General features: G+C 33.9%; 1 protein-coding gene across 1 annotated transcript; it reads right to left on the bottom strand.

Annotated features, from left to right (window-relative positions):
* Positions 1-4,263: 4,263 nt before the first annotated feature.
* On the bottom strand, positions 4,264-11,060 carry cope (COPI coat complex subunit epsilon). The gene is made up of 10 exons (XM_073849676.1): positions 10,922-11,060; positions 10,669-10,731; positions 10,320-10,420; positions 8,558-8,710; positions 8,396-8,449; positions 8,135-8,216; positions 5,318-5,473; positions 4,875-4,943; positions 4,633-4,707; positions 4,264-4,494 (listed from the first exon to the last, which is right to left on the bottom strand). Exons 1-10 carry the CDS (start codon positions 11,021-11,023, stop codon positions 4,447-4,449), a joined length of 903 nt encoding a protein of 300 aa, XP_073705777.1. The 5' UTR covers positions 11,024-11,060; the 3' UTR covers positions 4,264-4,446.
* Between the last annotated feature and the right edge of the window lie 801 nt (positions 11,061-11,861).

Genomic DNA, 11,861 nt, shown 5'->3' with positions numbered 1-11,861 from the left:
ACATCTACTACTTTTTTCAACTGCTTACACACAAAATCTTTACTTGTCTGAAACCTGACACTAAACACCAGAACTACACACCAAATCTGCAAAACCATACACTAATTCTCTGGCTATTACTCAATTTCATAAAACACCTTTTGCAAAACACAACACACCTTTTTTAAAATTATGTTTGGTTTCTGTCCAACTACACATGGTTGATGTATTCTACCAGTCACAAGAGTTTGAACAGATTTTTAATGTTTCTAAAAAGAAAAATCTCTTCTGCTCATCAAGCCTGCATTTATGTGATCCAAAATACAGCAAAAGCAGTAATATTGTGAAATATTTTTTTACAATTTAAAATAACTGCTTTCTTTTTTTTAATATATTTTAAGATGTATTTTATTCCTGTGATCAAAGCTACATTTTCAGCATAATTACTCCAGTCCAATCCTTCAGAAATCTTTCTAATATGCTGATTTGCTGTTCAAGAAACATTTACTTGTATTATTATTATAAATATTTTAAAACAGTTGAGTACAAATACTTTTATTCAGCCAGGATGCTTTAAATTGATCAAAATTGATAATAAGGTCATTTATAGTCTTACAAAAGATTTCTATTTCAGATAAATGCTGTTCTTCTGAACTTTCTATTCATCAAAGAAACCTGTGCCGTTTTCAACATAATAATAATAAATCTTTTTTGAGCAGAAAATCAGAATATTAGAATGACTTAATTTACATTTAATTTACATTTTTAAATATATTCAAATAGAAAAGTTATTTTAAATAGTAAAAATAATTCAAAATATTTCTGTTTTTGCTGCACCTTGGATCAAATGAATGCAGGTTTGGTGACCAGAACAGAAAAAAAAAAAAAAAAAAAAAAAAAACATTTAAAAACTTTTGACTGCTTGTGTTTTTTTTTTTCCATACTGTGTTCATTACTGTATTCTATGGAAGCCCGTTTCCGCCACTGAAAAAAATAAATAAATAAAGTATTGCGACTTGTTAAAAGTCAGACTTGTATAAAGTCAGAATTGCGAGATATAAAGTCAGAATTCTGAGATATAAAGTCATAATTGCGAGATATAAAGTCGCAATTGCGAGTTATAAAGTCAGAATTCTGAGACATAAAGTCGCAATTGCGAGTTATAAAGTCAGAATTCTGAGATATAAAGTCGCAATTGCGAGAAAAAAAGTCAGAATTCTGACTTTTTTTCTCGCAATTGCGACTTTATATCTCGCAATTCTGACTTTTGTTTCTGTTCATTTGTGACACTTTCTGGCAAAGCACAATAGGAAACGGAGATCTTGTCTTTTTAAAACGACATATTATGTCATAAAAACGATATAATTTTGCCGTTTTAGAAAATATATGATTACATGTGAGCGAGCTATAGGCGATTGTCCGCGCGGCCTTCGCCACAGTCCTGACATAAAGGAGGATCTGCACGCTGCTAAAGTTATAGAAATACACTGTTTTAAGTATTTTAATGTAATGGTTTCAATTGTAGCAGCATGTTTATTAGGATTAATCTGTCTCCAATAACTGCACTCAGACCCAGAGGATATGACTAACAGCAAATCCAGATACTAACCGAAAGGAAAAAAAAAAAGAGAAATGACAAACGATTTGATTGTATTATGATGATGATGATGATGATGATGATGATTTCGTTCTGTTTTAAAATGGGAAAAATTAAGCCAGAATTTTCGGATTTTTTTGTTCATTTTTCGTCTTTACTGTCTGTGCCATCATGCAGAATAAATGTTCGTCTGATGTGCCGCTCTGCAAATTAGTCACAATAACGTTAATTTCTTCATAATAGTTGGCTATATTTCTTGCAATACATCTCATATAATGCGCAACACTGCACTTCTTGGGTGGGCGGCGCAGGCTCGATAAATAAATATAAATATCTTCTTTATTTTATGTACGTCCACAATAACAACACAACGTTACAAAATGCATTTGTAAAAATACAGGGTGCTCTGTCGCAACTTATGTCTATAGACATAAACAAACAAAATAATAATAATCATAATACTATTATTATTATTATGCGGATTATTATTATTATAAAATCTCATTATCAGCATTTCTGAGTAATCCACTCTAAGCTTGGGATATTTATTTGGATAACTTTAATGTAACTGCAAATCGAAATACGAGCAAAAATGAATTAAAGAAATATTATATAAAAATTATAATATGTCTAATAATCATAGCTTATTGTTATTATTATTATTTATATTGTTTTGTTTGAGAAACAGAAAAACGAAAATTGCTTGATTTTTCGTATTTTTGTTCGTGGGTAAAACAAATTGCTTTAATGTTTGTTTAAAATGCCTGGGCGGCCATTATTCTTAGTCTGATTATATTTAAATTGTATATTATTACATTATCTCTTTAGCTGAATCAAGCAGCACATTGGGTTGTTCATCTAGGTTAAATTCCAGGCTACACTGTGGAAAGGGGCTGCGCTCTGGGTGTAAGCACAGGTTACAGGTTACAGATAATGAACTCACACAATAAACACAATGTTTTCTATTTTTTTTTTTTTTTTATTGAAGTAGACCTTTAAAGCTGTCTATATTAGACATAAGTTGCGACAGCGCACCTTGTATTTTTACAAAATCATTTTGTAACGTTGTGTTGTTATTGTGGAAGTACATAAAATAAAGAAGATATTTATATTTATTTATCGAGCCTGAGCCGCCCACCCGAGAAGTGCAGTGTTGCGCATTATATGAGATGTATTGCAAGAAAGCCAACCATTATGAAGAAACGTTATTGTGACTAATTTGCAGAGCGGTACATCAGATGAACATTTATTCTGCATGATGGCACAGACAGTAAAGACGAAAAATTAACAAAAAATTCTGGCTTAATTTTTTCCCATTTTAAAACAACAAAATCATCATCAAAATACAATCAAATCGTTTATCATTTCTCTTTTTTTTTTCTTTCGGTTAGTATCTGGATTTGCTGTTAGTCATATCCTCTGGGTCTGAGTGCAGTTATTGGAGACAGATTAATCCTAATAAACATGCTGCTACAATTGAAACCATTACATTAAAATACTTAAAACAGTGTATTTCTATAACTTTAGCAGCGTGCAGATCCTCCTTTATGTCAGGACTGTGGCGAAGGGCGCGCGGACAATCGCCTATAGCTCGCTCACATGTAATCATATATTTTCTAAAACGGCAAAATTATATCGTTTTTATGACATAATATGTCGTTTTAAAAAGACAAGATCTCCGTTTCCTATTGTGCTTTGCCAGAAAGTGTCACAAATGAACAAACAAAAGTCAGAATTGCGAGATATAAAGTCGCAATTGCGAGAAAAAAAGTCAGAATTCTGACTTTTTTTCTCGCAATTGCGACTTTATATCTCAGAATTCTGACTTTATAACTCGCAATTGCGACTTTATATCTCAGAATTCTGACTTTATATCTCGCAATTGCGACTTTATATCTCGCAATTCTGACTTTATAACTTGCAATTCTGAGAAAAAAAGTCAGAATTGCGAGTTTTTATCTCGCAATTCTGAGAAAAAAAGTCGCAATACTTTATTTTTTTTATTCAGTGGCGGAAACGGGCTTCCATAGTATTCACAACCACAAATACTTACTGTAAAAAAAAAAAAAAGTTCAATCTTGCTTTTTTGATTTCACAACCATTTTTCCTGATTTTTCAACATCTCTCTGCCAATTTTTTTCAATCTTGTACAGAAATGTACATAGGAAAAAAGCTTTAGATTTTGAATAACAGTGTGCACATGATATATCCAAAAATATATTACGGCAAAGGTGTTTGCAACGCAAGACAAATGTTTGCTTTTGAGACATGTTTGTGACATTTTGAATGCAGTGCTTCATTTTGCAAGAGATGTGAGGCATTTTGCATTTTGTGTGTGCAATTCTTGGATTTGTGTGAAAAGTTTTGAAAAAAAAAAAAAAGAGTTAAAGTTAAAAAAAAATTGTGTAAGCAGTTGAAAAAAAAAAATAATTAAATTGAAACGTATTTAATATAACTAAATATAAAAATGTGCACGTTAAGTTGTGCTTTAATTTGACAAGAAAAGGTGTAAGAAAATGGATAAAGGTTTCAGGAATTGTGCCTTAGCAATTGTGAAAAACTTCAAAGGCTTCTTTGCTACAATATGAGCTATTCTCCCAATGAATGATAATAGGAAATTAGCTGTTTGTTATTGTTTTGTAATATCAAATCACAATATGAATATCCAATAATGCAACACCACCATGTATGATAAACATGTTTATTTAACCATCATACAGGAATGTTTGTAGAGCTTTTGGGCATGTCAAAAAGACAAAAATCTCAAACAGATTAATGATATTTTGTTTAAAGGCATTTAAAAAAAGTGAAAAGGAGAAATAATATTGCGTTGCATCATAGGAGACATAAATTAAATCTATGTAGTTCTTTCAGGCGCTAGGGGCGTACTGCATGACGAGCCTGTCAAATTCATTCTCCTGTGGGAACATAATTGAGTTTACAACGTCATTATTTAACTTAGTTCTTCATTTTTTAACAGTTATAATGTCTTGACGATATGTTCTCAAAAAAGAAAAACAAAACAAAGAGTCCCATCTCCCACTAAATAACCTTACCTTAGCAAGATATTCCTTAATAAATGGATGTGACTTATGTGCATCTTTCAGTTGAGACAAATATCGATTTGTCACCTGTGCAAAAACAAAGAAATGATAAACACCTCTGCCATCCTTTACACAACTAATGCTTCCTCAGGGGTATAAAATGCTTTCGCATACACTGAAGCATGCAGATTATAGTTTTAATCTTAACATGTTAACGTGACTGTGCTGAGAACATTTATATTTATAAAGTTCACCTCAGGAGGTTTGCCCAAATGCTGTGTCAACACAATGAGGTTGATGAGTGTCTCCGGGTGGCCGCTGTCCTGTAGAAGATAAAGGACAAAGGAAATCATGACATTTCACCGTAGTTAAAAGTGGACCAAAGCCAGCTCAATGAATAATCAATATGCAGCACATCTTAATTAGTTCTGCTTTCAATTCCAGTTTCCAACCAGAAATGCTTGTTTTCCCTCTTCGCAACCAATTTGCTGCCTTGTATAGGTCAACATAAGAGACTTACACAAAAAATGAAGCCCTGATTAAATTGTGATTGTGCATTCATGATAGAATTTCTAATATGGTCTGAGTTTGGGTTGTTCGCTTAGCTTGATAGTCTTGGATTCAACAAAGAAGTCTCTGGAAGTTAAACTTAGACAAAACTTCTTGGCATTTGCTGAGCTGAAATCCAGGCTCTTACTTTGTCCAGAGCATCCTGTAGTACTGACTCAGCCTCATCCCACTTATTCTGCGCCATGTGACTTGCAGCCTGACCGTTCAGCAGCAGCAGCGTGGGTGAGTACTTGTCTGACATTTCCTGGAAGATATAGAACGCATCCTGCAATTTCTCTCCCCCCTGTTGATAGAAGAAGAGTGAAAAACACATTTAATTCTCAGTCGATAAGAAAAAGCATTATTTACAATTCAGTAAACACTGAACAAATAAATAGCCACACGCAGAGATATTAAAGAAAAACAAAATCATTTAAAGGATTAGTTCACTTCCAGAACAAATATTTAAAGATAATGTACTCACCCTCTTGTCATCAAAGATGTTAATGTCTTACTTTCTTTAGTCATGAAAAAATTATGTTCTTTGACGAAAACATGTCAGGATTTTTCTCCATATAATGGCTATGTATGGTGCCTCGAAGTTTGAACTTTAAAAATGCAGTTTAAATGCCTAAAGGCCTCTAAACAAACCCAGCCGAGGAAGAAGGGTCTTACCTAGCGAAATTATCAGTTATTTTCGAAACAAATTGACAATTTTTATACTTTTTAACCTCAAATGCTTGTCAATACAGTTAGGGTATGTCGAAAAACTCCCATCTCGTTTTCTTTCCCAACTTCAAAATTGTCCTACATTGCGGCAGAAGTACCGACCCAATGTTTACGAAGTAAACATACAAAATAGATCAAACGGCCTTTACAAAAAAAAATTGGTAAAACAGCATTGTATGACGACTTTGAAGTTGAAAGCGAACCGGGAGTTTTTTTTTAAACATACCCTAACAGTATTGACCCGGATTACAGACTATGCATGCGCATCACAGAGACGAGACAAGACAAGCATTTGAGGTTAAAAAGTATATAAAAAGTCACTTTGTCTCGAAAATAACCGATCGTTTCGCTAGATAACACCCATCTTCCTCAGCTGGGATTGTTTAGAGCTCTTTGAAGCTGCATTTAAACCGCATTTTAGAAGTTCAAACTCGCAGGCACCATAGAAGTCCACTATAGAGAGAAATCCTGAAATGTTTTCCTCAAAAAACATCATTTCTTTACGACTGAAGAAAGAAAGACATGAGCTTCTTGGATGACAAGAGGGGTTGGGGGGAGTACATTATCTGTAATTTTTTGTTCTGGAAGTGAACTACACCGTGTTCCAAATTATTATGCAAATTGGATGTAAGTGTCATAAACATTAAAAATTTTTGTTTTTCAATTAAACTCATGGATGGTATTGTGTCTCATGGCTCTTTGGATCACTGAAATGAATCTCAGACACCTGTGATAAATAGTTTGCCAAATGAGCCAAATTAAAGGAAAATTACTTAAGAAGGATGTTCCACATTATTAAGCAGGCCACAGGTTTCAAGCAATATGGGAAAGAAAAAAGATCTCTCTGCTGCCGAAAAGCGTCAAATAGTGCAATGCCTTGAGGTAATGCATCCGCATTCATCGTCAAGGATTCTGCTAATGTCATCCAAACAGGACAATGTCCATCCTGTGACTGGCTAACCTGATGTTTCTCACACACAGCCTTTACTGCTTCTGGCAGGATCACATGCGAATGTTTGTCAACTTCAGCTAGATGGTTCAGAGTGAATTGCTTTATTCTCTCCTGTTCTTTTTGGGACTCTAGATCATTCATCAGCTGACCGTTTGGGCGCCTGGACAACCCATCAGCATCCTGGTTTTGGGCTCCTGCTCTATATTGGATCTTGAAATTATACGCTAATATATTATTAATGACTACAGTCAAACAGCGAACAAGCACTTAGGGCAGGGGTTTCAAACTCAATTTACATGGGGGCCGCTGGAGGCAGAGTCTGGGTGACGCTGTGTCCGCATTCGTCACTTCTGAGCAGCGCAATGTCGACATCATACGCCATCCACAGCTTTTGTGTACAATAGTTTGCAGAAGCTCTAGAAAAGTGATTACGCTTTAAATATATTTTTCTTTTACAAAAACACAACAATTCGCTACATGAGGCCTTTATTCACCCCCTCAGAGCCATGTGAGGCACTTTTTATTATGGACAGATGCACTTTAGTGCACTGTTTTGGACTGTTGAAGAGAAACACTCACCCATTGCTATTAAAAAGCTGAGAAGAGCCAGAACAATTTTTAATATTTTTAATTAACTCCGATTGGATTCGTCTGAAAGAAGACAGTCATACACATCTAGGATGCCTTAAAGGTGAGTAAATAATGGGCTTCTCATTTTCATTTTTGGGTGAACTAACCCTTCAAGTACAAAATGTGTAAATAAGACTCTGAAAAACCTTTACTGACATTTTTACAACACTATGTTGTAAGTTTGTCCCATTAGATAAGTTCTACACATATACTTGCATTCCTCAAGCCCACTTGAACACTTGCTGTAAACATAGCAGCACTTGCTTACTATTTTAAATAAAAATCATGTTGATCAGTTGGTCTTTGGTTGAAAACATCATGATGAAAACATTAGCATAATTAGGTAAATATTACGTAAAATGAGAAGAGTCTTCTCTGTGTGCATATTTTTTTTTTTTCGTATGCACTGATTGGTTAAGGTGAACAGCCAATAAAAGTGATCTCTCACAGCCAATGGATCCGACTCCATTTCAATATACTCAACTGATCAAAAAGCCACCGACTGTGGTCTAACTAGTGCAAACGGTGTAGAACACACCGTAAACACACCATCTGGATTGACAGATGCTCGGACACTAGCTGACTTGGTGTTTCACAGCCTTTAGATAAGAACCCTCCAAGAAAAAAATTGTCCACGTCTACTTCAATACTCACAATTGCAAGGTTGACCCAGGCTGTAGAAAGCTGGGTCAGAGTGGCATCTTCATCTTGGTCTTGCATCTTCTTTAATTCCTTTCTGTGGAGACAATGAGCACCACAACAGATCCATGACAATAATATATTTAAAGCCATTAACTAAAAGCAGATTTTTTTTTATTTATATATTTGTAGCAAGTTAAGCCACATATTTTGTCAAACATGTACTTTTTTAATTAAACATATACATTTACCATTTATGTACACACAAAAAAATACCTTGCCATATCAACTCTGTCCAACTTTAGAAGTATCTGGACAGTCATGGCCATGCTATAAGAGAAATACAAAATGACAGTGAGCAATTTATGGTTTTATAATCAAACTTGTGTTAGATTAAATCAGCAATTTTTGAATCTCCCAGAAAGTCTGGAAACTCACCACTCCAGACTGTCTCCCTGGTGCAGGGTACGTAATGCAGCATCTGTGTTCATCTCATGCAGATAGATGGAAGCCGCCATCAGCAGGAAGGTGGTGTTGGAAACATCAACACTCTTGGCCATCTTTTTGTCCAGTTCTGCCACTATTGCATCTCTAAGAAAAGTATTGGGCCATAAGATAAGAACATGAATCACTTAATGCATAACATCAGTATGTTTTCAAATGGTAACTGTCTAGGGATGAGTTGTTTTAGCAACACAAACTTTAACAGATTTCCATTACTTTTTAATTCCTGTTACAAAAAAATAGCTTAAGGCTTGAATACCTCTGTTCCTAACAACTAGAATGTGCAAATAACAATAATGTTTAATATCTTAAAAATGATCAAAACAAAAAAGTTCTTATTATTTTGTCTTGCTTTCCACTACAAATGTCAAAAGAAATGCTATATCTAGTCTAGATACATTTACCTAAAAAGTTTTTACTAAACTGATAGCACAGATGTAAACATTTGGTGGTTCAAATACCCATGTGAGGACTCTCTTAAAGTTTTTAAAGCATTTTTTCAGTCTGTAGTAAGTGCTGTTTTCTGACTTGTCTGTACATATTCCCCATAAATCACACCACATTACAATTATATGTTCTGTGAAGAGCCATCGCTTCTCTGATTGTTGGGTATTATTGCATCTGGTTTGTGCATTTTTAATTTGCAGAACTCCTACAAAGTATGTGGTCTCTCAAAAACGGTGTCCTTTTTCATCCCATCCATAACGCATAATTTTTTCCCTTTTTAACATAGAAAACTTGTGCATAGACTGATATTTTTCTTATGTTTCAACTCTATCAACATTCTATTCTCTAAGCATTTACGTCACATCCATAATGCTGGATTTGCCCTTAAATCAAGAACAAATATTTGCCATATGGTTTAGAAAATTCAACCTCATTTAAAGAAAAGCAAGTTTTCATACTATGTCGACCTTTGTTTACTTAATTTTGTTCAATTTTGCTCAAGACTTCATATTTCATTTTGCATCTCAACAAAAATTATCTTGATTTAAGGATGTTTAGATAATTGTATTGGAAAGCAACACAAAAACGCCACAAAATATTCATTTTTTTGCAGTCCATGCCAGATGTAATGCCATAACTTTATGAATTTAAGACCTTAATTTCTTAATTTGTGGAAAGGTGATTTTACTTTTAAAGACCCACAGAAACCGCTGGTAAGCATTTAAATGACAGACAAAAATGCTAAAATATATGTTTTTAATTATATGTAACCCTGGACCACAAAACCAGTCATAAGGTTAAATTTTACAAAACTGAGATGTATGCATCATATGAACGTTCAATAAATAAGCTTTCTATTGATATATGGTTTTTTAAGGATAAGACAATATTTGGCCAGGATACATCTATTTGAAGATCTGGAATCTGAGGGTGCAAAAAAATCTAAATACTGAGAAAATCACCTTAAAAGTTATCCAAATTAAGTTCTTAACAATGCATATTACTAATCAAAAATGACATTTTGATATATTTATAGTAGGATTTTTGCAAAAAATCTTCATGGAACATGATCTTTACTCAATTTCCTAATGATTTTTGGCATAAAAGAAAAATCAATCATTTTGACCCATTCAATGTATTTTTGGCTATTGCTACAAATATACCCCAGCGACTTAAGACTGGTTTTGTGGTCCAGGGTCACATATATGGTCTGAAATAATGAAGACAAAAAGTGACAGTCTGCACAAACCTCTTGCCTTCATTGGACAGGTACTCTGCAAACATCCTGACAGCCTGCAGCTCCTCAGAGGAGCTTGGCTTTATGTCATCCAGTACAACACCATACTTCCTCTGAGGAGACAAAAGCATCACTGTTAACCATCTAACGTTAGTTATTGATCACCATATTACCAGCTCTAAGCTTCTCAAACTCCTTTTTGTATAACAACGTACATTTTTTACTGTCTTTGTTGATCTAAAGGGAAAACAACTGTTTATCTTTACTGACAGAGGGGAAAAAGACATTGTAGCTGACTGTTACATAGAAATATCTAAAACAACACACACACAGCAGCATCACAACAGACTGATGAACTTACCTGAGCAATGTATGCTCTGTAGAGAAAAATGTTCTTCTCAACATCCTTTTCTGGACTTGTCGTCTAAAAGAAATTAACAATTACATGTGGATGTTTGTCATATGTTACAGTCTTTGAATAGCTACGTAATATATAAGATACAATAGATACAATGAACTAGCCAATAGCTAACACACATAGCACTCCAGAAACTACAAACGCTTAAGAGGAAATGTTTTTGTCTCATGAACGATATTTTTTGCAGGACACTCACCTTTACTTTTTGCGCTTCGTTAATGCAGTGTTGATAGCTGCCAATATAAAACGCGTTTTTAACATCGAACAGCTCGTCCACTTCATTCTGCTGCGACGCCATGTTTGTGAAACGTCAACTTTGGCGACGTCACTTTGGCCACGTAACCAGAACCTACGTCGATGAACTCAATCCGGTTTGTGGATGTGTCCTCTTGTGGCACCGTAAGGAATAGGCTAACATCTGCTATTTTGTCAATCAGACCGGTTTGATAAAGCCAATTCAGTATTACAAGGGCCGGACAAATCCATTAGACGACAGAGATCGATTTACCAATTTTAATAGGGTCGTTCCGTGTCAGATAACATTTTTTTTTATTTTGTTTATGTTATATTCTGAGGTAAGACAAACATTAATAATGAAAGCCAAAATATTAAATATCATGGATGTACTACCATTCAAAAGTTCATCAGTAAGATTTTGTTCTGTTCTTTTTTTCTTCGATTCTCTGTTTTCTTCTTCTTTCTCTTTTCTCTTGCTCATCAAAGCTGCATTTAGTTGTTTAAAAATACGGAACATTAAAACAGTATTGTGCATTATTATTAAAATGTAAAATAATGGTTTTCTGTTTTAATATACTTTAAAATCTAATTTATTTTTGTGATGCAAAGCATTATGTTGATTTATTATCAATGTTGGAAAAAAGAAAGAAAATACTGACCCCAATCTTTTAAACTGTAGCCCAGTGTATATTGTTAGAAAATATATATCTTTGAAATGCTTATTATCAACATTGATTAACAAAATAAAATAAAAAATAATAATTTGATCAAATAATTGCAGCTTTGATGAGCATAAGAAACATCTTTAAAAAAATGAGACTTTTGATCCCAGATGTTTTTTTTTTTTTTTGTTTATTTGGAGTGCAAAAACATACAACATGGTAAACGCAGGAGAAAAA

Source organism: Garra rufa, chromosome 10 (assembly GCF_049309525.1).
Source record: "Garra rufa chromosome 10, GarRuf1.0, whole genome shotgun sequence".
Lineage (NCBI taxonomy): Eukaryota > Metazoa > Chordata > Actinopteri > Cypriniformes > Cyprinidae > Garra > Garra rufa.
Note: the sequence above shows the minus strand (reverse complement) of the source record. Positions and strands in the feature narration are given on the sequence as shown.

Coding starts and splice junctions, on each gene's coding strand:
- cope (XM_073849676.1), bottom strand. CDS start 11,023: ATGGCGTCGCAGCAGAATGAAGTGGACGAGCTGTTCGATGTTAAAAAC. Junction 8,450..8,557: donor CAGGGAGACAGTCTGGAGTG/GTGAGTTTCCAG, acceptor TTTCTCTTATAG/CATGGCCATGACTGTCCAGA. Junction 5,474..8,134: donor CCTGGGTCAACCTTGCAATT/GTGAGTATTGAA, acceptor TTCTATCAACAG/GGGGGAGAGAAATTGCAGGA.